At 41.9% G+C, this 24,350-nt stretch overlaps 2 protein-coding genes and 1 pseudogene across 4 annotated transcripts; 2 read left to right on the plus strand and 1 right to left on the minus strand.

Annotated features, from left to right (window-relative positions):
* Positions 1-4,914: 4,914 nt before the first annotated feature.
* Positions 4,915-9,364, plus strand: LOC111951515 (guanylyl cyclase-activating protein 1-like). Its single transcript, XM_023969648.2, has 4 exons — positions 4,915-5,259; positions 8,148-8,297; positions 8,391-8,484; positions 8,594-9,364. The coding sequence occupies exons 1-4, from the start codon at positions 5,062-5,064 to the stop codon at positions 8,719-8,721; spliced, it is 570 nt and encodes a 189-aa protein (XP_023825416.1). The 5' UTR covers positions 4,915-5,061; the 3' UTR covers positions 8,722-9,364.
* Positions 9,365-11,469: 2,105 nt separating this feature from the next.
* On the minus strand, positions 11,470-20,630 carry LOC111951514 (origin recognition complex subunit 5). Of its 3 annotated transcripts, none has more exons than XM_023969646.2 (14): positions 20,544-20,630; positions 20,143-20,317; positions 18,849-19,127; positions 18,584-18,658; positions 17,831-17,942; positions 17,241-17,371; positions 16,637-16,685; positions 16,366-16,456; positions 16,109-16,164; positions 15,624-15,736; positions 13,273-13,320; positions 13,072-13,182; positions 12,270-12,382; positions 11,470-11,922 (listed from the first exon to the last, which is right to left on the minus strand). In XM_023969646.2, exons 2-14 carry the CDS (start codon positions 20,254-20,256, stop codon positions 11,877-11,879), a joined length of 1,338 nt encoding a protein of 445 aa, XP_023825414.1. In that variant the 5' UTR covers positions 20,257-20,317; positions 20,544-20,630; the 3' UTR covers positions 11,470-11,876. The 3 variants fall into 3 exon arrangements, with proteins under 3 accessions (XP_023825414.1, XP_023825415.1, XP_070290901.1); XM_023969647.2 differs by having other exon boundaries at positions 20,008-20,317; positions 20,544-20,575; XM_070434800.1 differs by lacking the exon at positions 13,072-13,182.
* A 2,143-nt stretch (positions 20,631-22,773) lies between these two features.
* On the plus strand, positions 22,774-24,120 carry LOC111951384 (LHFPL tetraspan subfamily member 3 protein pseudogene; annotated as a pseudogene).
* The last annotated feature ends 230 nt before the right edge of the window (positions 24,121-24,350 follow it).

Consider the following 24,350-nt stretch of genomic DNA (forward strand, 5'->3'; position numbering starts at 1 on the left):
GTGTAGGTGACCAATAAAATTTGATTTGAGCTGGGTGAATGGAATGTTAATGACAGTCATCCAATATGCTGTAATAGAAATAAGGCCATGCTCATRAAAAATGTATCATCCTCCCTCATCTTAAACGGCACCGRCCGCCACTGCAGTCAATCATCCTTTGTGCCAATAATATACCTGTGACAACATACATTAACGGGCATTATTGTTATTGTTTTGTGACCCAGATAGTTCGTGCAGAGGGCCTCGAGGTTCGAGTGTCACCGGAAGAGCCGAACAATAGGGCCATTCGACTGCGGCTGCGTCATTTCGTTTTGCCCACTACTCCTGAACAGCAGATTATGGGGAGAAATGGATGGTTTACTTTCTGAACAGTTTGACAGTGCTGGCTCCAACCATAGTAAGAGTATTTGATGTATATACATACATCGGAATTATGATGCTGTATTGGTTGCGCTTGTATAAAAACATCGAACGAGTTAGCTTTTGTGTGCACGTAGACAAGCAACTAGCTATCTGGCTAACAAGGATAACAGTAATTGGTTAAATATATCGCTGTGCCTTGTTTTTTTTTTGGAGCGTGTGGCAGCTGTTCTAAACTGCAACTCTGGGAATGGTGTGCTGATAGTTGAAAGAATGAGCGACTAACCTGTATGAGTGCTTCTCAGATACCGGGTTCTGCTTTTTATTTGAAGAATATCCTCTGCTGAATTTCTGTGCATAGCCACATCACCAAACATCCCGGAAACAAAACTTGCAGAGCACCGATTGGCCAGTGGAGGATTGCACAACAGTAATGGGGCGTCTGTAAATTCCGACCGTTTACCATTTTTCAAGAGACCGTCTTAAGGAAAAATGTGCAACATGCGCCAAAACGCTCTTTTTTTTTCAAGATAATGTTTTGGTATTTTTATACCATGATTAACCTTCTTWACCATTTTCATTTGTAACCACACAACTGAATTTATTAGGATGGGRCCGGGTCATGACCCACGGGTCAATCTGATCATCAACAATGGAAGACAACTTGGACGAAGCCTTCTCCTACTTGCACACTACACCACAGTGTTTRTGACCTTTGTGAGTCGCTCTGTGAACTGGTTCGTGCAGATGCTAAAGTGGACCACACTGTTTGCACGGTACACCGCGTCTGTCTTTGACTCCGTCTACAGACACCTGCATTGGTGGCGTAGAAGGGGCGGTGGAGGGGTTGCCAAGCWGATCTGCCCCAGCCCTGACACAAAATCAGGGTGACCAGAGTAAACATGTCAAGTCTCTTTAAACTTTTRGAAGTCTTAACGATTTAATTGAGAGTTTTAACCTTAGCACTAACCGGACAGCCTGCTCAAGACATCCAATCGGAAGATCTCATTGCTCTTTTGGGAAAATGAASTGCAACAGTGGTGAGAAAGTTGGGAGAGAGTTGAAGTAGAATGGAAAGAGCACCTTACTGAAGTCATTCATTTCATTGTTTAATTCCTTACACTTACTAACAGTCTAGTGTTTTACAGTATATGCATGTATCCGTTGCATGTGTATTCCTTGTACTGTAATGCCAATATGAAAGTTACATGTTTGAATTTTCATATCATAAACTGCTAGAATAATGTTCAAGGAAAGCTTCTCCAAAACCACTAACAGGAGGGGAMGAATCRGGCATTAAACACACTAAGACATCTCTGSTATTATAACACTTTTCTAAAGGGTATAACGTCAATTCAACTACACTACCTACCTACAAACTGTAATTTGTAACATGTATAGGATGTACAGTATAGGGGTCTAACTCTAAGCAGYTATTTTGTCCCCAYAGCCAGCTATTCATGTGACTATAAATAACTGAGAAGTATGTTTCCAGGGCCACCGGACAGGGAATGGGTCTTTCAGATTCTAATCTAGGCACCCAGAACCAAATCTAATCAATTACATTTATGTTCAGTCTGTCTCAAGACTATTCCCATTCCTGCATTATACTGTCTATCAGTAATTCTAACCACTATTGAGTTGAACGAATACAGAATTGTCTTTATCTATGCTATGTGTTTCCTTTTATTTTTTTACTTATTTTATTTGTAAAAACTGGAAATACTATATGAATTGCAGCATTGTGTTCAAAATCATGCCACCAATAATCCCTACAGTTGGAAATGTGTTGACGGTTGTCTGTACTTAAATCACTATTTTAATCACTCATATACACGGAGTATACCAAACATTAGGAACACCTTCCTAATATTGAGTTGCACCCCCCCCCCTTCCCTCCCCTCCCTTTTGACCTCAGAACAGACTTCATTCGTCGGGGCATGGACTCTACAAGGTGTCGAAAGCGTTCCACAGGGATGCTGGCCCATGTTGACGCCAACGCTTCCCACAGTTGTGTCAAGTTGGCTGGATGTCCTTTGGGTGGACCCTTCTTGTTACACACAGGAAACTGTAGTGTGAAAAACCCAGCAGCATTGCAGTTCTTGACACAAACTGGTGTGCCTGGCACCTACTACCATACTCCATTCAAAGGCACTTAAATATTTTGTCTTGCCCATTCACCCTCTGAATGGCACAGATACACAATCYGTCTCAAGGCTTAAAAATCCTTCTTTAACTGGTCTCCTCCCCTTCATCTACWTTGATTGAAGGGGATTTAACAAGTGACAWMAATTAGGGATCATAGCTTTCACCTGGATTCACCTTGTCGGTCTATGTCATGGAAAGAGCAGGTGTTCTTAATGTTTTGTATACTCAGTGTATACCACAGGTGTCAAACTCATTCCATGGATGAATGAGTGTCTGCGGGTTTTCGCTCCTCCCTTGTACTCAATAGAGGAATTAAGGTCAACAGCTAGTAACAAACTCCCCTCACCTGGTTGTTTAAGGCTTTATTGAAAGGAAAAGCCAAAAACCTGCAGACACTCGGCCATCCATGGAATGAGTTTGACACCCCTGGTCTAGATACAGCCTTTAAAGATGGAATCCGCATCAGGGGAAACGGCACCACAGTTCCGGTGTTACGGAGGTGAGCTGCGTGGTAAAAATAAAATTGCAGTACACATTCTGCTGTTCTATCACACGTGCAATGATGTGCGAGGGGAAAACAAGTGTTTGCAGTAACTTCTTTGTTGTATACTGAACAAAAATATAAATGCAAAATGTAACAATTAACAATTTTAATGAGTTACAGTTCATACAAGGAAATCAGGCAATTTAAATAAATTAGGCTCTAATCTATGGATTTCACATGACTGGGCAGGGGCGGAGCCAGGCCCAGCCAATCAGAATGAGTTTTTCCTCACAAAAAGGCTTTATTACAGACAGAAATACTCTTCAGTTTCATCAGCTGTCTGGGTGTCTGGTCTCAGACGATCTCGCAGGTGAAGAAGCCGGATGTGGAGGTCCTGAGCTGGCGTGGTTACACATGGTCTGTGGTTGCGAGGCTCGTTGGATGTTTTGCCAGTACTTTGTACTGTAGTGTAAGTAAGACACTTCTGACTGTAGGATGTGCCACAATGTTCTATCTGGGCCTAAGCACCACAGCTGAAGTACTTTATTGTGCATTATGCTAAATCCACTGCTTGTCTGGCGTCAATGTTACTGTTGCACTGTATGGAGAATTAAAGTCTGCCACTGTAATACAGATAGTTTATGCTTGCAGAAAGCATTGTTTTGTGGTCACAATGAACTTATTAATGAGTAATGACCTGGTCCTACTTGGTCTATGAATGTGAAGGAATCTCAATAAACCAAACTAAAAACAGAACTGTGGCATTCTTCACTATTTTCTTCCCTTTCCAGTCAAATGCCACACAGACTCATGATTGATGTAGGCTTGCAAATAGGTGAGATAACATGAAATTATTCCAGACTGTTAGAGAACTTTGTCACCCTAAGAGCTACAGTCTGTCGTTGCTGTTTTAAAGAGCTCAGTCTTCAATGAAAACAGTTTCCAGAAACAGTAGCATTTACTTTACAATTTCTGATCCAGAGAAGCAATGCATATGTATGACTAATGATGCTGCAGTGCATTTACAGTGGTGGAAAAAGTACTAAATTGTCATACTTGAGTAAAAGTGAAAGTAAATGCTATACATCAAATTCCTTTGATTAAGAAAACCGGATGGCACACGCCAACACTCGGACATAATTTAGAAACAGTATTTGTTTAGTGTGTCTGCCTGATCAGAGGCAGCAGGGATGACAACGCTTTATAGTGATAGGTATGTGAATTGKACCATATTGCTGTCCTGCCTTCGCATTCKAAATATAAGTAGTTTAGTACAGACATCCCCAAAAAATGAAAGGTCCAATGCGCAATTTGTATCTCAATATCAAATCATTTCTAGGTAACAATTAAGTCCCTTACTGTGACTGTTCAATTAAAATTGTCAAAAAGAAACAAATCGCTTTTTAGCAGAGCAATTTCTCAAGCAAGAATTTTGTTAGGGCTGTCTGGGAGTGGCCTGAGTGGGGAGAGGAAAACTGAAAATAAGATTTTGAACTCTTTCTTATTGGTCTATTAAATAATTTACAGCTTGGTGATGTCACCAGGCGGGCCAAAACTCCATCCCAACAAAACAGGCTGAAATTTCAGGCAGTCTTTTCAAACAGCTCTTACACTAAAAAAGGCATTATCATTTTCACAGTATTATTCCAACTTCAGTGTGGAAATATATGTATATATCACGTTTTGACTGCATTGGGCCTTTAAATAGTACTTATCAGTTTGGGAGGAGAATACCAAGGTGTAAGTCAGAGTCCTTGTYCCATGGTTGGTGGACAGTGTACAGTCCTCCTTTCCTCCAATGGGACCTTAAGCCCTTTATCAGCTGCTGCTCCTGGGTTACAGCCAATTAGAGACAAGGAAAACACAACAGGGTGTGGCCTGTCCGACCTGACTCAAAAGCCCCGGCCGATGCCCACCTCCTCCCCAGGTCCCATCGTTGTGTGACTGTGAAGAGCGATACCCTCCGCTTCACAGTAGACCAATAGGGCTCTTAAGTCGACCGCCAACCCCGTCTTTCGACACTACTATAGGCTCCAGCCATCACAACACAGTCAGTCGACTCTACAGGCATGGGTAACGCTACAGGATCCACCGTGGAAGATCTCCAGGCCGTGGAGAAGCACCTCTGGTATAAGAAGTTCATGACCGAGTGTCCTTCGGGTCAGCTCACCCTGCATGAGTTCAAGCAGTTCTTTGGGCTCCGGGGACTGGATGCTGAGGCCAACGCCTACATCGAGCAGATGTTCCGCACGTTCGATATGAACAAGGTAAGACTATGCGGCATTCATTGAACCGAGGACACTTGCAAAGGGGATGCTATAGGGTAAAATGGGCTTTACATTTATATGTCAAAGTAGGAATGCCTCAGGTACACTCAAAATGCTGAAGGGGACATCTTACCAACAGAGGTACATATAAGGATATGATTGGCTGTATTGTAAAATCTATGCACTAATTACAAGTGCACCTAAATATATAGTAATGCCATCATGCCTCTACTTCAATAAGACCCCTAGTTCTCCATTTTCTAAAAGCTAAAGTACATCAAAAGTGTGCATCTTAAACCAGCAAGAATCCACAGTTAAACATAGGGAATCTCTTGAATCCTAGGGTTTTGTTTTGACTAGTCTTCCAGATGAGTTTGAAGAAGCTAATCGTCTCACAAGGCTCAATTTACACAACTATATTTAGTAACCCWGTCACCTTTGATTATAATAGGCTAGGATTGGATTCATATGCGATTTAGTATGAGGATTATTTTGAGAGACAAGTTGTCAATATCTCTGCGGAAGGAGTGCGGTCTGAGTTTATCTACTATTTTTCTCTTTAGAAAGACAGCACCAGGTTCTGGTAATCTCCGGTACATTCTGGTTGATTTAAGAATCAATTAAATTATTTCAGCATCAGAGACAGCTGGTTTTAACTAGTGATAGCTTATGTGAAAGTTTAATGACAGAACATGATGCATGTGAACAGTTGGTTACACTGATCAGAATATTGAATGTTCACTTCAAAGAAATTACTTGAATCTCCATTTTATCACATTGAACCCTAAGGAATGTCCAGATTTCAAGAGCTGTGTGCCAGATTAGACCTTTATGTGTTTTGAGTTTCCCCATTTTTGTCAGTACCTAGTAGTTTTATGGGTGTAGCTGGGGAGGTTGGAAACCATGGTACTATTCCCTGGGGACAGAACTAAGTGACTAACTGCTATTTTCAGATCTTCGGGGCAGTGCAGTGAACAAGGCTGGTAAATATGTTACAAAACGGGTTGTTAGAATCCTGGATGCTGATTAGGAAGTGCAGTATGACAACCTTAGATTGTGCACGTCGGCTGCGTTTAACCAGGCAGCCCAATTCTGATCTTTTTTCCACTAACTGGTATTTTTCTGACCAATCATATCAGCTCTTTTTCAGAGCTGATCTGATTGTAGAGTCGCAATTCAACGGCTCAGACACGAGAGGTATGTGGCAGGGTCTACAGTCAATCACGGACTACAAAAATTAAACCAGACCCGTCACGCGGACCACGATGTCTTGCTCCCAGACAAACTAAACAGCTTCTTAGCTCACTTTGAGGACAATACAGTGCCACTGACACGGTCCGCTACCAAAACCTGCGGGCTSTCCTTCACCGCAGCCAACGTGAGTAAAACATTTAAACGTGTTAACCCTCGCAAGGCTGCCGGCCCAGACGGCATCCCTAGCCGCGTCCTCAGAGCATGCGCAGACCAGCTGGCTGGTGTGTTTACGGACACACTTCAGGAGGTTGAAGAAATTTGTCTTGTCACCAAAAACACCCAAACTTTTACAAACGAGGGCATCCTGTCGGGCTGTATCACCGCCTGGTATGGCAACCGCTCCGCCCACAACCGYAAGGCTCTCCAGAGRACAGTGAGGTCTGCACAACGCATCACCGGGGGCAAACTACCTGCCCTCCAGGACACCTACACCACCCAATGTCACAGGAGGGCCAAAAAGATCATCAAGGACAACAACCACCCGAGCCACTGCCTGTTCACCTCGCTATCATCCAGAAGGCGAGGTCAGTACAGGTGCATCAAAGCTGCGACCGAGAGACTGAAAAACAGCTTCTATCTCAAGGCCATCAGACTGTTAAACAGCCATCACTAACATTGAGTGGCTGCTGCCAACATACTGACTCAAATCTCTAGCCACTTTAATAATAAAAAATTGGATGTAATAAATGTATCACTAGTCACTTTAGACAATGCCACTTTATAGAATATATAATGTTTACGTACCCTACATTACTCATCTCATATGTATATACTGTACTCTATACCATCTACTGCATCTTGCCTATGCCGTTTGGCCATCACTCATCCATATATTTATATGTACATATTCTTATGCATTCCTTTACACTTGTGTGTGTATAAGGTAGTTGTTGTGAAATTGTTAGATTACTTGTTAGATATTACTGCATGGTCAGAACTAGAAGCACAAGCATTTCACTACACTCGCATTAACATCTGCTAACCATGTGTATGTGACCATTTTTTATTTTTTTTTGGTCAGAGACCAATCACATCAGCTCTTTTTCAGAACTGATCTGATTGGTCAGAGACCAATTAGTGAAAAAAGGATCAGAATTGAGCTCCCTGTGTAAACGCAGGCATTGTGAAGTGATGGTGTCAGTGTAAAGCTGAGGGAAGTGCGACTCATTTGGGTTGACCCAGAGGGCACTAATGCTGCCAAGTAATTTTGTAGGATCTTAATGTGAGCCAGTTTTCTACAGCAGGAAAATAATCCTATAGCAACAGGAAAAGTGAATTATTATGTGGATTATAATTAATGGACATTTTTTGAAGGGGTTGATACATTTTCTATAAGAGAAAATTAAGTCAGAAATGTTTAAAACTCAAATACACTACAGGTTTTAAAATGTCCTACATTGCAGGAAAGTTAACCTGCAACAGGGTGATCAAATTAAGATCCTACATCTGTATGTCTTGCCACGGCCTTGGCACAGATCAGTGTGGAGATAATCCCACAGCGATTATACATAGAAGATCCATTATCAGGGATGATAACTAAGCAGAACATGATCACCTACATCTTGAGGAGATGACTGAGATAACCTGAGATGGTAAAAAGAGACGTTCCAACTAACACGCTTTCCTTTTTACAGGATGGCTACATAGACTTCTTGGAGTATGTAGCTGCTCTGAGCCTGGTGATGCGGGGTAAAATGGAACATAAGCTCCGCTGGTACTTTAAGCTGTATGATGTGGACGGCAACGGGTGCATTGATCGAAGTGAGCTGCTAAACATCATAAAGGTATAGAGACCAGTCCAGATAGGCAGTGCTGTGCAATGGAATCTGTATCACACAAAGGCATGCAGGCTAACTCGCTCCTTTTCTCTTCTTCAGGCTATCCGTGCAATCAATGGGAACGAAAACCAGGAAGTTGATGCAGAGGAGTTCACCAACCGGGTGTTTGACAAGATAGACGTCAACGGAGATGGCGAGTGTCCACTTCTTTTTTGTCACAGACTTGTAGGGTTGCGAGTTCTGTCCCTTTCCATTTCAGGCTAACAATCTCTTGACCTTGTCTTCTACCTTCTACCCATCAGGGGAGCTGTCTTTGGAGGAGTTTGTGGCAGGGGCTCACACTGACGAAGACTTCATGGAAGTGATGATGAAGACCTTGGATCTCACCCACATAGTCGCCATGATCCACAATCGGAGGCACAGTGTTTAGAGTCTGCCCTCAGACGCCTCCATCTCCACTCTCCATTGTAATAGACTGCCGAAGGGCCACATAGGAACTGAGCCATGAGCCCTCAAAAGATCTAGCCCAGATTTGTATAAAGACAATCTTTATCTTAGCAATGCTGAAGGGCCATGCTTTGAATGCATTCTTTGTTGTCGGAATTCACAAGAGGTTGAATGACGATGAAAGATGCCCTTTGCCTGCATACAAATGACTCAGTCAACCATTGCTGGCTGGTTAGTGCGCTTGTGCATGATCTAAATCTGAGAGAGGTCTACATGATGAGAGATTTCTCACACCGTCAGCTGAACCAGAGACCCAACTAGGTCATAACATAAGGAGGGTGGAGGATAAAGAGGGTGGAGGGAGTGGAGTGGTGACTACCCAAGGTGGTGATTACCCATTATAACCCATGCATTCCTGACAAAAAAAAATATATATATATTTTTTTAAATCCCTCACCCACCTCAGAGACAGATTCCTGTAGGGAAATGATCACTTCCAAACCACATCGATAATGACGTCTCAATCTCTTTTGGACCTAACTCAGTTATTCAGTTGAGTGGTTCCTCTCTATGACTGTGGGTCCGGGTTCTATTGGAGGAAGTTATAATTCACCCACTTTCCTCCCAGTAGTCAGTTATCAGCTCAAATATGACTAGAACCCAAGTTTATTCTGTGCCATGACTAAACGGTCCAGTTCCTCAGGAAACAGGTTCTTCCACAAGTTAGGGATCTCAATAACTTTGATACTTGTCACAAAATGCACTTTGTAAAAAAATAAGASCAGCATGTTTTTACATTGCACTGGCCCCAGTTGTTAGGAAATTAAAGTCAGCATTTTCAGGACTTCAATCATTTGAAGGAATATCTTAACACAACTACATTCTAATGTTTTCACTACAAGACAGTAAAGTCRAAAAAATTAATTGTGCACACTTGTTTGTGTTTCTGTGAGTGAATGATCAATGCGCTCACCTAGATTGCATTAGAATGACCTTTATACAGATCCATAGCCCACTAAACTTGTGCATTCTGTAGGAAAAAAATGTTTTACCCAAAACTTGCTCTAGTTTATAATTGTCAAATAAAGATTGAAATCTGTTGTATTTTCATCACGCTCCACAGCTTTAATTGCTCACTATTGTTTTAGAAATCAAAATGCCTCACAGACATTACAGCCTCTGTGGCATAATGAGGGAGACAGGGAGGTGAGTCACAAGGCAGACTGCACCAGTGTGGTTGCCATGACAACCATGACCCATTTCCATGGTAACACACATCCATAAAGCACTACAAAAAGGTTACGCAGCACTTCCATGGATCTGAACGAATCTGGAAGGAGGGACACTGACCAGGGCAGTCTGACATTCAGCAGCATGTTTAAAAACCACATGAACATGATGTAAAATATTAAATAAATATGCCGGCTGATACATAGAAAACACCCAAACTAAATAAAAAGGAGTAGAGGTCACAGTCAGTCAGGGTGAGGACCTAAAACCACCAAAACTCCCCTTGTGGATCTGACTGTACTGGCTTTACCTCTGCAGACAGACAGGACAGACTGCATTGTGCTGCGCTGGTTGATCCACTGCTCACAGGATGAGTGTTTAAATCTGGATAATTGTAATCAGTTATGGGATTCACTGGGGCAGGAATGGCTAGTAACAAATAAACAAGTACCCAGGAATATAGCACCTGCTAACCCAGAAAGGATTAATAATCTACAACTGCAGACCATAACACACCACTAACCACATATACCAAATCAATACACCACTGTTATCAGGAAGGATGTCAACCATCATGGAGAGCTGATCATTTTACATTTTAGTCATTTAGCAGACACTCTTATCCAGAGCTTCTTGCAGTAGTGAGTCCATACATTTTCATAGTTGTCTCCCGCGGGAATTGAACCCACAACCCTGGCGTTGCAAGCCATGCTCTACCAACTGAGCTACACGGGACCAATGAGACACTAGTGTACTGCTACTACCTAGTGCCTTAGCTCAGATCCCTCCCACATATAGCTTAAAGGGAATCTGAGAGACTACGTAGTACATGGGGCTTTGACCATTATGGAATTTTGGGTAACAATTAATTGTCATGAAAACAGCCATGGATATTGTCAGTCATTTTTGTTTAAAAAGAATTTGCGCTTTTAATGTATTATACTGAATCTTTGAAAATAGCCATGACATACCTAATGAATACAACACCGCTTTGGTGGCAACCACATCTCAAAAATGAATGGGTTTGACCACTTGGAACATTTGGAAAGGAAGTTTCTCCTCTCGACCATGCCGTTCTGCTCGTAAAACAATGACCAACTTTACCCTCATGTAAAAATGAAAAACTGCTATTGGGTAAACTTGTCTATATCTACTTGTAAATAAAGTGGACCCCCCCCTAAAATGAAGGTTTCAAGAAGATGTTTMTTTTGTGTTCAGTTATTGTCAATAATTGTTATTTACATGATTATTGTGCCAACCTTATTTCATAGTATCAGCACAGCGATTTACRCCAACAGAGCAATTAATGGGACAATTTGACTTCATGGGAACGCAAGATCTAGAATCAGAGAGAAGGAAACGTAGAAATATTACATTATATACCCTACATTTTGTACCTTAAAAAGAAGTCTTCGATGAGTCCTTCATTCTACCTGGTTGTTATTGTGCGTAGCTGTAGTTGTCAGACTATGTAGGGAACAGAATCCTGTCACAATTATGAAACCTTTGTTAACAGGGATATTTTATTGTGAAGTATTGAAAAATAATATTGAAGTCCACCAAAACCCCAAGGTATCCAAAGGGCTCCTGTGAATCCAGTAAAATATGAATGTTCTCTATTGTTTGTTTACCACAATCAAACAGGTGTAGCTAGGGAATCAATAGGCGCATTCACAATGCAGAATATTCACAATGCTGCAGATGCTGGTGTCTGACAGTGGTTCCAGTCAGTCACCAGGGGGCAGTAAAGCATAGGCCTAATGATTCCATAGTCCTCTGGTCCTGCACAGTGCGGAGTCCAGACAACCAAGGCATCTCCCACCTTTCTGCTCATGTTTGTCCAATGTCCACCAGTACATTCCATTCCATCAGAGTCCAGGTGAATTCCTCTCCCTTAAACCACCATGGCTAGAGGAAGTCATACAGGTACTTTACCATGTCAAAGCTCACAGTCCTGGAAATTAAGAGCAGGGGGTCACAAAAGTCAGCATCTGATATTGTAAAAATAGAAATGTCTAGCAGTAAAACAGATCTGTGGCGAATACACTAAAGCAGGGCTCTCCGACCCTGTTCCTGGAGAGATACCCTCCTGTAGGTTCCCTCCAACCCTGATCTAGCACACCAGGTTCTAATAATTAGCTGGTTGATGAACCGAAAGAGGTCAGTTACAACTGGGGTTGGAGCGAACACCTACAGGACGGTATGTCTCCAGGAACAGGGTTGGAGGGAACCTACAGGAGGGCATGTCTCCAGGAACAGGGTTGGAGAGCCCTGCACTAAAGACAACAGTAACATACACACCTGGAGATGGCAAGGATGAAGTCCAGAGAGACGGCACATTTGTACTTGGGCGCATCCAGCTGGTCGTCGTGGCCCACCTGATTCAACAGCTGAAGGGTCACCAGGGAGGAGATCTGGGGGGGTATGAGGGCTTATCATCAACCATGTTTCATTTGGCTTTACACAAATAGAGAATTCAGACTGGAGATCAAATCATTTTAAAATCACTTCACATTAAGCCCGTACCACACATCAATTCAAGAGCAGTTCAGGGGTTGAAATAATCTAGCCAAGGGGACAGCTGGTGAATTAGAATAAGAATCATCCAATCATATACTAATACTACCATCACATGACTATTCCAGGAGTTCCACTAAATAACATTGCTACATAATTTTCCATAATCCCAGTTCAGTCAGAGCTGATTGAGGACCTTTTCACTGAAGAATGAGTTTGTTTTATACYGAACAAAAATATAAAACACAACATGTAAAGTGTTGGTTTCATGAGCTGAAATAAAATAAATGTTCGTAGAACATCCAGAAATCTTTCCTGCCCAGGACCTACACATCTGGCTACCTCCCCTGCAGGATCGTGTGTGTGTGTGGGGGGGGGGGGGTTGCATTTATGATTGCATTTTACTTTTCATGTATTGACGTGTATATTCATGTGTATAGTGTATATTGATGTGTATGTTTGATACAGGGCTCATATGTAAGAGTCCTTGATCTCAGCATGACTCCCTGTCAAAATAAAGGTTAAATATATATTTTTTAATTATCCCTTGGATGACACTGCAGAAAGCCTGAGTGTCTAAGCTGACCTGACAGAAAACACTGGCGGTGGGGGCCACTCTGCTGTCCACCACACTGTAGAAGATGGCCAGGAGRCGGTCCAGAGGGAACGGCTTGGGCCCCAGCAGGTGATTACTGGTCTGAATGGGAGGGAGGTGAATTCACTAGGTAGAACATCTCATTGACTAAACCTAAAGAATAGTACAACAGCTTTAGTTAAAGATAATCACCTTTTCATGTTTCTTCAAAAAGTTGGTCTTTTTTATTTTGCCATGGTGCTGTTGGGCAAGAGAGAATCATATAATCACCAATAACTAAAACACACACAAGGATGGGGGGAAATTATGCAAACAATTACATTGATAGAAACTACAATCCATCTGCAATATTAAAGTTGATCTACCCCCCCCACAAAAAAGAGAAGAAAAAAAATATGAGTAGGTAAAGTAGCTGGCAAACAGAGTTGGTGAATAGCAGGTGGTATTGATTAGAGGTCAACCGATTAATCGGTATGGCCGATTAATTAGGGCCGATTTCAAGTTTTCATAACAATCGGAAATCGCTATTTTTGGACAAAGATTTGGCCAATTTCTTCTTTTTTTTTTTTAAATCTTTTTTTTTTTTACACCTTTATTTAATCTTTATTTAACTAGGCAAGTCAGTTAAGAACACATTCTTATGCCTTGTTCAGGGGCAGAATGACAGATTTTTACCTTGTCAGCTCGGGAATTCAACCTTGCAACCTTACAGTTAACTAGTCCAACGCTCTAACCACCTGATTACATTGCACTCCACGAGGAGACTGCCTGTTGCGAATGCCAGTAAGAAGCCAGATAGTTCTAGCTAAGCATTAAACTTATCTATAAAAAACATATCAATCAACCATAATCACTAGTTAACTACACATGGTTGATGATTTACTAGTTTTATTCTAGCGTGTCCTGCGTTGCATATAATCGATGCGGTGCGTATTTCGCGAAAAAAGGATGTCTTGCTCAATGTGTACTAACCATAAACATCAATGCCTTCTTAAAAATCAATACACAAGTATATATTTTTAAAACCTGCTATTTAGCTTATATTGCCTGCTAAACGGCTCGTTGGAACTCTGTGAAGAATATTTCTTCCTAACAAAAGACGCAACTCTTCGCAAACCGGGGGATAGTTTTAACAAAAGCGCATTTGCGAAAAAAAGCCACAATCGTTTGCACGACTACCTTAACCATAACATCAATTGCCTTTCTAAAAATCAATACACAGAAGTATATATTTTTTAAACCTGCATATTTTGCTAAAAGAAATCAGGTTAGCAGGCAATATTAACCAGGTGAAATTGTGTCACTTCCTCTTGCGTTCATTGACCGCAGAGTCATGTAATAGCAACAGTTTGGGCCGCTAATTTGCCAAAATTTACGTAATTATGACATAAATTGAAGGTTGTGCAATGTAACAGGAATATTTAGACTTATGGATGCCACCCGTTAGATAAAATACGGAACGGTTCCGTATTTCACTGAAAGAATAAACGTCTTGTTTTCGAGATGATAGTTTCCGGATTCGACCATATTAAGACCTAAGGCTCGTATTTCTGTGTGTTATTATGTTATAATTAAGTCTATGATTTGATAGAGCATCTGACTGAGCGATGGTAGTCACCAGCATGCTCGTAAGCATTCATTCAAACCAGCATTTCGTGCGTTTTGCCAGAAGCTCGTCGCTGTGCTTCAAGCATTGAGCTGTTTTATTGACTTCAAGCCCATCAACTCCTGGATTAGGTGGTGTACCCGATGTGAAATGGCTAGCTAGTTAGTGGGGTGTGCGCTAATACGCTTCAAACGTCACTCGCTCTGAGACTTGGAGTGGTTGTTCCCCTTCCTCTGCATGGTAACGCTGCTCGAGGGTGGCTGTTGTCGATGTGTTCCTGGTTGGAGCCCAGGTAGGGGCGAGAGGGACGGAGCTAATCTGTTACACTGGCAATACTAAGTGCCTATAAGAAATCCAATAGTCAAAGGTATATGAAATACAAATCGTATAGAGAGAAAATTGTCCTGTAATTCCTATAATACTACAACTTAAAACTTCTACCTGGGAATATTGAAGACTCCTGTTAAAAGGAACCACCAGCTTTCAATGGTTCTCATGTTCTGAGCAAGGAACTTAAACGTTAGCTTTTTTACATGGCACATATTGCAATTTTACTTTCTTCTCCAACACTTTGTTTTTGCATTATTTAAACCAAATTGAACACAGTTATTATTATTATTTGAGGCTAAATTGATTTTATTGATGTATTATATTAAGTTAAAATAAGTGTTCATTCAGTATTGTTGTAATTGTCATTACAAATTTATTATTTATTTTTTTAAATAATAATTTAAAAAATATCGGCCAATTAATCGGTATCGGCCTTTTTTGGTCCTCAATAATCGTATCGCGTTTGAAAACTCATAATCGGGTCGACCTCAGTATTGATGTTAAACAATTTGACTCCTATTCAACCATCGATTGACTGACAATCACTGTCTAGCTTTTGAGATGGTGGAGGTGAATGAGGTTCAGGTGCTGAGGAGAGAACAGGTACCTTGAGGAAGAAGCGTTTGTCAGTGCGAGCAGGGTTGTAGGAGGCCAGGTATGCAGCTATCAGCAGGAACTTGGAGTAGTAAGGCAGCTCCACATGGGCATGAGCAGACAGACCTGAGAAAGGCAGAGGAAGCTCTCAATGTCATTACCTGGGAAACATGTACAACAGCATCATCTACAGATGGCTTGTGGATAGGAGATGAGAGAAACATCTGCTGTTGTTTCCACTGTCTGGGTATCTAGTAACAATGAGTCTGGAGTGGGCCCTCCATTCAAGGATAAACATAGGGGTAGTTTAGAGGGTCCACTGCCCTGAACTCCCTCTCAGGCTGGGGACTAGCAGCAACACAAAGGAGGAGATAGCTGGGGTCTGGGAGTGTGTGAACTGGTCCTGGTCACTAGATTCTAACTAGGTTATTTCCACCGGTCTTGTTCTCAGTGAATGCGTGCATATGTATCTGTGTGTCCACACTTCTCCTTGCCTACCTCTCATGGCTCCTGCCTCCTTCTCCTCCATCTGCAGCTGTTGCTCCCACTGCACACTGAGCAGAAGAGACATGACAAAGTCAGGGGACACACCACTATTACAGAGCCAGCAGCACTGAGCCGCTGTTGTGTAATAAAGGCCGGCAAACGTAATTAAGGCCGTCTGTCGTCAGTCCATGAGAGAAGGAGGTTGGTCACGGAAGCTAAATCAATGGGACTCGATCATCTTTGGCTGAGGCAGATGTACACAGACAGACCTGGACACCTCTCGCAGGTACACCGTCTGCATGGCCTTCTTCAGGTGAGGCTCGATGTTCCTCCACAGCTTGTGAGTGTCACCCTCTTTCACTGAGGGCAGAGAAAATAAAGGTTGGAATTTAAACATTGATAATCTGAGAAACAAGCTAGAGAGAGGATGACATGAAAGGAATCCATCATCAAATTAAAGTACAGAGAGACACTAAGGGAAGACAACAAAGTAATTGAAATATTGATGTGGTTACTGTTCTAGAAATATKAATATATTACCTTTGCCTTGCTCCAAAGGTTCAATGAATTTAGAGAAATTGAGGGCAGCCTGTTGGAAAAAAGAATTAAAAATATGAAAGGACAACAAGTACAGACTATGACAATGTAAACAACATGTCTGCCAAGGTTGGATCATTATTACAATTCTGCATAACAAAGAAAACCCCAATCCTTAGAAGTAGTAACTCAAGTGGACTAAATAAAATAGTGATGGATAGCCTGGAAACAAACTCATACTGAATCCTCAAAGGGTAGCATGGAGAGTGTGTGTACATATTCAGAGCAAACTGTTGCCTAATCTGAAATGAACCCCTTGCACCAAACTATTGACATTTCTTTAAACCCCCAGAATACATCTTAAAGGACTGGATAAGTGTGTAAGCCAGACCTTTTCTTCAAACTTACAAGGGGGCATCAAGACACATCTAGAGATAGGTGCAAGGGCTAGTTCTTTGTCTGGGCTATCGGAGCGTGTTATGACATAGCGTGTTAACAGCTAGTTGAGAGTTACTTTGAGTGTGTCTGTGTCCTTACTGAGTGTGGTCTGAATGTGTGAGCATGTGTCTGTGAGAGTTCAGTGTTACTATGAGTGTGCATAACTGACCAGGTGTCTGAGCTCTCGGAGGTCCCTGCAGACGGAGTAGAAGACTCCCAGTAGGATGTTGATGAAGGCTGAGTAGAGCTCTGGCGAGTAGGACGGGTGGCTGTCCTCAGACAGGATCTGCTGCAGCTCCCCTGCACAGGGACAACACACACACAGTCAACGCCTGCCTCAAATGAAGTCACACACAAAGACTCCCTCATACATGATTGTAGTCATTTTATGTACAGGAACTCAGACATTCTTTCAAACATTGATTAAATCCTAAGTGTTAATTTTCTCGACCGGACGCCTTTGTTTGCTGTGTTCTGTCACAGTCACTTTTCATGTGTTGGTGCAAAACCACAGGTACAAAGAGGAGGTTGGTGACACTTTAATTGGGGAGAACAGTCTCGTGGTAATGACTGGAGCGGAATAGGTGGAATGGTATCAAATACATCAAACACATGGTTTCTAGGTGTTTGATGCCATTCCATTTGCACCGTTCCGGCCATTATTATGAGCCGTCCCCTCAACAGCCTCCACTGCCACTAATCCATCTGTACCTAATTCAATGCTGAAGGCCATAGATGCTTGTCTGTTGACAGCTGTACCTTTACTGTAGTCAGGGAAGTGGAGCAGCAGTGGTTCAAAGCAGCCAGTGTTGGGTCGGAACTTATCCCACACGATCTCACTGAGCAGGATCACCGTCACATTGTCCTCAACCTGCCAGAGAAGCAGTGTGTCAGTTGCGTAGAGGTACAAAATCAGATCACAGATCAGTTACTTGGCATTGCATTGTGGATTCACAAAGAATACAACTATGTTGGTAGTCAACAACACCTTTACAACATCAATGCAAGGGGATGTGTTTTTCTCCTTCAAACCTGAGTAAACTAAAGAGGGAGGACAGTTATGAAGACAGCTGTCCAAGTGCATTCTCCCAACACTTCACATTACAATACTGCTTCTGATTATCACCTCAAAAGGTGCATCTGTCACCGTGACTGCACATCTGTCACCGTAACTGCACTAGCTACATGCCACTCACACAGCTGTTAAAAACACTTCTACCAAGATAAAAACAGGCGGTATTCAGCTTTAAAAACTAAACAAAAACTAAACATTCTGGTCGTCTATCTGCACTTTTGAAGTTCAGAATTAACATGCAAAGAATGATTATCAAGAATGATTGTCATTCTTCCTCATCTCTGCCTTTCAAAGCACTTATTCTAGTGCCTCCTTGAAACATTCAATTCAAGGTTATCTATCAAAAAGGGCACCCTTCTGCGCTAGTTCACCATCCATCACTCAGTCTGTCTGCAACTTAATGAAGTAGTATGCTCAACAGGTGACATGACTCTTACCAGTTCCTGAAGGCGCAAGAAGGCAGGGAGGACATTGGCTTCCATATCTCTAAGGAGCTCAGCCCGGTCCAGCACCTACCCAGATACACACAGCAGAGGTCACTGTAACTGTTTCATAATACATAATATACCACAAATTATGCTTTATAACAATTCACGTTATACTTCATCGGAAAGAGAATCTGCATTGTAACTGAGGATGCAATTTTTAAAAGAAGTGGATTATCAAGCAGGAATATCACAGGTGAGGATGATTTTTACTCACAATGTATCGTGTCTGCTTGGCTGAGGCCTGGACACACAGTTGTTTGTAGACTCGTACGAAGTCTGACAGGGAGGGACTGCGGGACAGTAGGGAGACAGAGTCGGAGCCAAAGAGGGAGAGGAGAACCTGCTCAAACAGCAGTCCTACAGAGACACATTCCACACAGCTCATTGTGGCATAGGGAAGCTCCAGTTCCTTCAGCAAGGTGTGTATCACATGGCTTTTTCCTGTGGCACGATGACCATAAATGAAAATGGAAGGGTAGCTGCATTGCTCTGGCTGTAGGCACAAAATGTATTAAAGTGTCAATACAATGATTCACATATTTGGGCAAGAAAACATTTTAAATGTATTATTTAATAGTGGCGATGGGTGGTGTTTAAGATGAAGGAGGACGATTTATGAGCATGGCCTTATTTCTATTACAGCATATTAGATGACTGTCATTTATATTCCATTCACCCAGTTCAATGTAACATCGATAGGTTTAGGCTACTACACGATACTAGAATTTTCCCATTACCCATCATGAGGTTGCTACAATCTAGCCTATGAATGAGAGTTTACAACATAGATGCACACAGTTCAAGAGAAAAATTTGAGGTGACAGATGGTGATGCAATATTGAATGTGTGACACATTGACAGACAGTCATACATTCAATATTGCATCTAGCTCATTGTACTAGGGTGTAATCATTAGTCCAAACAAGAGTTTCTATTGGACAAATGCATGTATGTTTATCCCCGTTTCTTCCGTTTCCATCCGTTTAAGAAACGTTTTTCAAAATAATCATCGAAATGAATACACCCCTGATCACACGTAAACATAGTTCACTTTCATAGCAGCTACGTTGTATTCCTTCTCGCATCTACGTGCTCTCCTCCTCTCATATTTTCCTTTTGCTTGTGGACTTCAATGCAAAAAACATCAGCKGTCTGAGACCAGGCGAAAAAACTTCCCGAGCCAAACCATTTCATAACCGCTACACACAGCCTACATCTTTGTCACCATATGAGCTAAAGTAATATCATAGTCAACATAACTAATAGAACTAACAAGTTAGTAAACCTGCTACAATCATGCAGTACAATGTAAGCAGTTTAGCAGTTAAACTGACGCCCCCGGTGGCAATAAATTAGTAAAACCTAAAGCTTACCTTGGAAGAGTTCCAGTGTTGGATAGTCATAGCCAGCTAACTAACATAGCATCCCTCTGTGGTTGTTTTATTTGTTTTATTTTACTGTATACCGTAAGGAACTTGAAGTTACAATGTTTCAAATCAGACACAGACCTCTCCCATCAACGCCAGCAGCATGCTCGCCTGGACATCTCTGCAAGGCAACCTCTCCATCACGCGCTGCAACTTTTCATCCTCATACCCTAAGTGCTGAAGTTGTGCTGCCATTGTTTAGGCTACTTTTAGACACACGCCGAACCGTAAAGTGTATGACTTAAAGTAGTTTGGCCTGTAATAGAGATAAAGAGACAGTTACAGAACATGGTAACTCTTTTCAAACTAACGTTAGCGGTGCATTGTGCAAATGGTCTGTCTTTGCCTTCCTTCCTCTGCAGCAGTGCTAGCTAACTCAACTGACAACAACAGTGTAGCTCCGTGGAGGGTAATGTTTRAGGGTAATGTTTAGTTGTTGAAAGTTCATATTTTGTTACTGCAAGCATACTGAATAATGTTACCTGGTTTGAGTTCATGCAGTGAAACTACCATATCCAACATCCCAGTAAACATGTCAAGAGTTTCCCGCGTCTCCAAATTCACGTCACAATTTCCTGATTCTGGGAGTTGTAGTTGTCTATATGCAAAGCGATGCCACTATCACCAAACGCCATCAACCCTATTTGCGATGTTTTGGATGTATGAAAGCGAGTGATTTAATTGAAGACATTTCTTTTCATTGCAAAAATGTTCAAACACCGGCTTCTCGGGCATTATCACTTAAATAAACCACCAGTTTACTGAATACCATTGGTGTTTAATATGAGGGTTTTAGCATGAAATATCCTTTATATGTTTTTACACACTTATTTGACTGCTTTGTTGTAAATGTTTTGGCGCCAAACTGGTGGCAGATGTGAAAAAAAGTCAACACTTGGAAGAGTTAATACAAAATAATGCCATTGTTGATGCTTTTTTCATTAGCCTAATTAGGCAATTTTTTCTTGAACATATGGTCTTTCCACTAGAAGCCCCACAATATGGACAAATTAATAAAAATGGAATACTATATATGAATACATTTTTTAAATAGTTATTCAAGTATAGGCCTAAATTACCAGTTACCATAGACTGCCATAGATTACCTGTTAAGTACCCAAATTACCGAAGATGTTGATGTTGGTAAATTACCGGTAGATCCCTATACAGATCTGTATCGGCGGGCTGATGGGAAAAGCTGGACACTACAGGCTAGTTAGTAGATGAGGTGGGACAACATTTTCTCATTAGAAATCCATTAATTGTCCCACTTCACCTGGCACTTGTTGTGAAATCATTTATACGACTTTGTAAAGGCCTATATACTGTATAAAACACGCTCAGTTTTCACCATTTTGTGACAGTAACCTTATACTAGACTCACCCCATGCCATTTGAATATTGATTTGGGGAGATTCCAAGCTCTTGGTAAAAATCTAACTAAAATGATTCTGCACACCTTTTAATTGATCCTGGAACACCTCTATTATTCCCCAAATGCTGTCCCTTTTCATACATTCATTTAAAAAATCATACATTTTTCTATTCTCTCTTTCTTACATGTCATGGTCCTTTCTTTCTATCCATCTCTACCCTTGTTATTTTCCTCCAATTCCTTCCACCATCATCCTTTGCTGTTTATGTGATATATAGCCTCTATAATTTATTTTGAGATGTTATGAACAACTACAACAACATATTTCAATATATGTTAGAATATCGAATGAAGGAAATTACATTTAAATTGATTAAAGGTTTATTTTGGGCATTTTTTGTAGCTGAAAAAGGTCCCAGTGCCACTATTCAAACACCATTCGTTGGAATTGGGACAGTACTATACATTTGCTTTTCGAGAAATACATGTTTACATGGTTATTATAATTTTTTTTAACTGACAATAACTTCCTTTTAACACCAAAAGTTAGATTTCTGAATTATAATTGACAGGATGACAGACATCATTCTAGCGCAAGGTGTCATAGTTTTCATGATTTCAACGGGTCACCCRTGTAAGAAACCTGAACTCACACTTTGCTCAGAGTCTGTGTGGATGGGCTCCTTGTCTTCTTTTACAGCTATGAAGTTTGTCATTTCTTTGTTTTGTTTTTTCACCTTGAGAATGATTAAATATGTCTTACACCATTCATAAACTCATAGGTATGCTACTGTAAATATAAAGTTATTTTCTCAGTTTCAAAATAATTGTAACCACAAGCCTTCACCTAAATAATGAACATAAAATGCTTTCATGCCTGTGTACATGTTTGTTTTTCTTRTTAAGCCTATAGGCTACCTCTACCGTGCCAAGGGGAGGAATATGCCACATGCAGCTTTGAGAAGGCTAATCCTGAATAAGAATAGACTGCACTGAGAGAAGGTACTGGCAGAGCAGTCAAAGCCACTTCAGAATCATCAAGTGATCAACAAGAAGAGCATCAAGTCAACCTAACCACTGAGCACTGTTGCCCACTGCATAGCACACAACGTTGGAGACTTGGGGTAGGCTATCAAACAGGTGATGCATTTAGAGTGATTACCTAGCCATTGCAATCATGATTAAGTTTAGCCAATTAGCCTTTATCATGACTTTGTGATAAAATGCCATGTCGCAGGGTTGAGTTGTATAGCCTGCCCTTGTTGTTGATGTGCACTTGTTCACTGTGCGCTAAATACCAGCGCGTCTTGTTTTGCTACAGAAGCCATCCTATTTCGGAGGACACAGATCAACACGGAGAGAGAGACGACATGGAGAGAGAGCTGAGACTTCAATATTCTGCCTCACGAGTCAGAGCCAATCTAGACTAAATCAAATAGGAGTGTTGCTTTTAAGATTTAACGATTTTATTTCAGATGTCTCCCATTCTATCATTGCACTGGGGCATGCGAAAGTGGGATTAGGGGATAGGCTATATTGCGCATGGTGCTTTATCAAAGGGGCTTTGATAGGTCAATCGGTTGTGACAGTCGGACTGCGCCTGCCTGGAATACAGGTGTTCTTTGGTCAAACAGAGCACATGATGCACAGTGAGCAGATTGTCAACACTCGCTACTTCATCATTTCAGTTAAATGCACCCCCACCTCGGGAAAATTGGTATTCGGTGGAAGATGAGGTTGTAGCCTTGACAACTACGGTTGTGGCCGCTTCTGTGAAGGGGGATCTCAGCCGCTCTCCGTAGACTTTAGCATTTTTCATGGATTATTCATCTCTGTGCGCCCTCAATCGAATGCAGTTCTGACCGTAGGATGCTTGTTTAGCCTACTATGGCTGTAGAGTATTTGCTAAATGCATGGCCGTTTCGAATTAACACCCGGTGATTATTACATGCTGTTATCTCAGTGATCATTCATTCAGAAGATTCCTCCTCAGTATTATTCGTAATATCTCTCGGATACCCAGCCTACCATTCAATAAAGATAAGGAAAACGGTGGCRGACCCAAGSACAGTGCAAGCTGCGAGGCTTTAGTAGGCTAAACACTCGCCCAGAAGGGAGCAGTTTAGTCGGGGAGATCATGTCACATTGACGCGGCCGGGATGTGCTCTGTGCTTGATTAAAGCTCTGTGTGTGAACAGTTCGTAAATATAAAAACCTTTAGAGACTGAATRATGGTGCCTGGGGCTCCWACAACCATGCTTCCCGCTTCCGAGGCTGCCAAAATCTACCAGACCAACTACGTKAGGAACTCCCGCGCTATCGGGGTTCTGTGGGCYATCTTCACCATCCTCTTCGCTATAGTCAACGTGGTGTGCTTCATCCAGCCCTACTGGATCGGAGACGGGATGGACACGCCGCAGGCCGGYTACTTCGGCCTCTTCCACTACTGCATCGGAAACGGGCTGTCCCGGGACCTGACGTGCCAGGGCAGCTTCATGGAGTTCAGCACCATCCCYTCCGRCGCCTTCAAAGCCGCGTCCKTCTTCATCGGGATGTCCATGGCGCTGGTCATCGGATGCATCGGCTGCTTTACGCTCTTCTTCTTCTGCAGCACAGGCACGGTCTACAAGATCTGCGGCTGGATGCAGCTGGCTGCGGGTAAGTTCCCTCCGTCTGCATATTGATTCCTTGAAGGGGGAAGGAGTTCAGAACTTCAGCAGTTCTACAACAAGAGATAAATCTCTGTATTCCAGCTGTTCAATCAGCCAGGTAGGGGCAATTATAACAATGTATTAAAGCTAGAATCMTTAGTTGCTACATCCATTCTTGGACTTGTAAATTATAAACTGCCAATTGATTCTTGAAGAATATAACTGATAAATGGCTCATGAGTTTAGTTCAACTGTCGCGCCCC

This window comes from Salvelinus sp. IW2-2015, linkage group LG24, assembly GCF_002910315.2.
Source record: "Salvelinus sp. IW2-2015 linkage group LG24, ASM291031v2, whole genome shotgun sequence".
NCBI classification, from domain to species: domain Eukaryota; kingdom Metazoa; phylum Chordata; class Actinopteri; order Salmoniformes; family Salmonidae; genus Salvelinus; species Salvelinus sp. IW2-2015.

Coding starts and splice junctions, on each gene's coding strand:
- LOC111951515 (XM_023969648.2), top strand. CDS start 5,062: ATGGGTAACGCTACAGGATCCACCGTGGAAGATCTCCAGGCCGTGGAG. Junction 5,260..8,147: donor GCACGTTCGATATGAACAAG/GTAAGACTATGC, acceptor TCCTTTTTACAG/GATGGCTACATAGACTTCTT. Junction 8,485..8,593: donor GATAGACGTCAACGGAGATG/GCGAGTGTCCAC, acceptor TCTACCCATCAG/GGGAGCTGTCTTTGGAGGAG.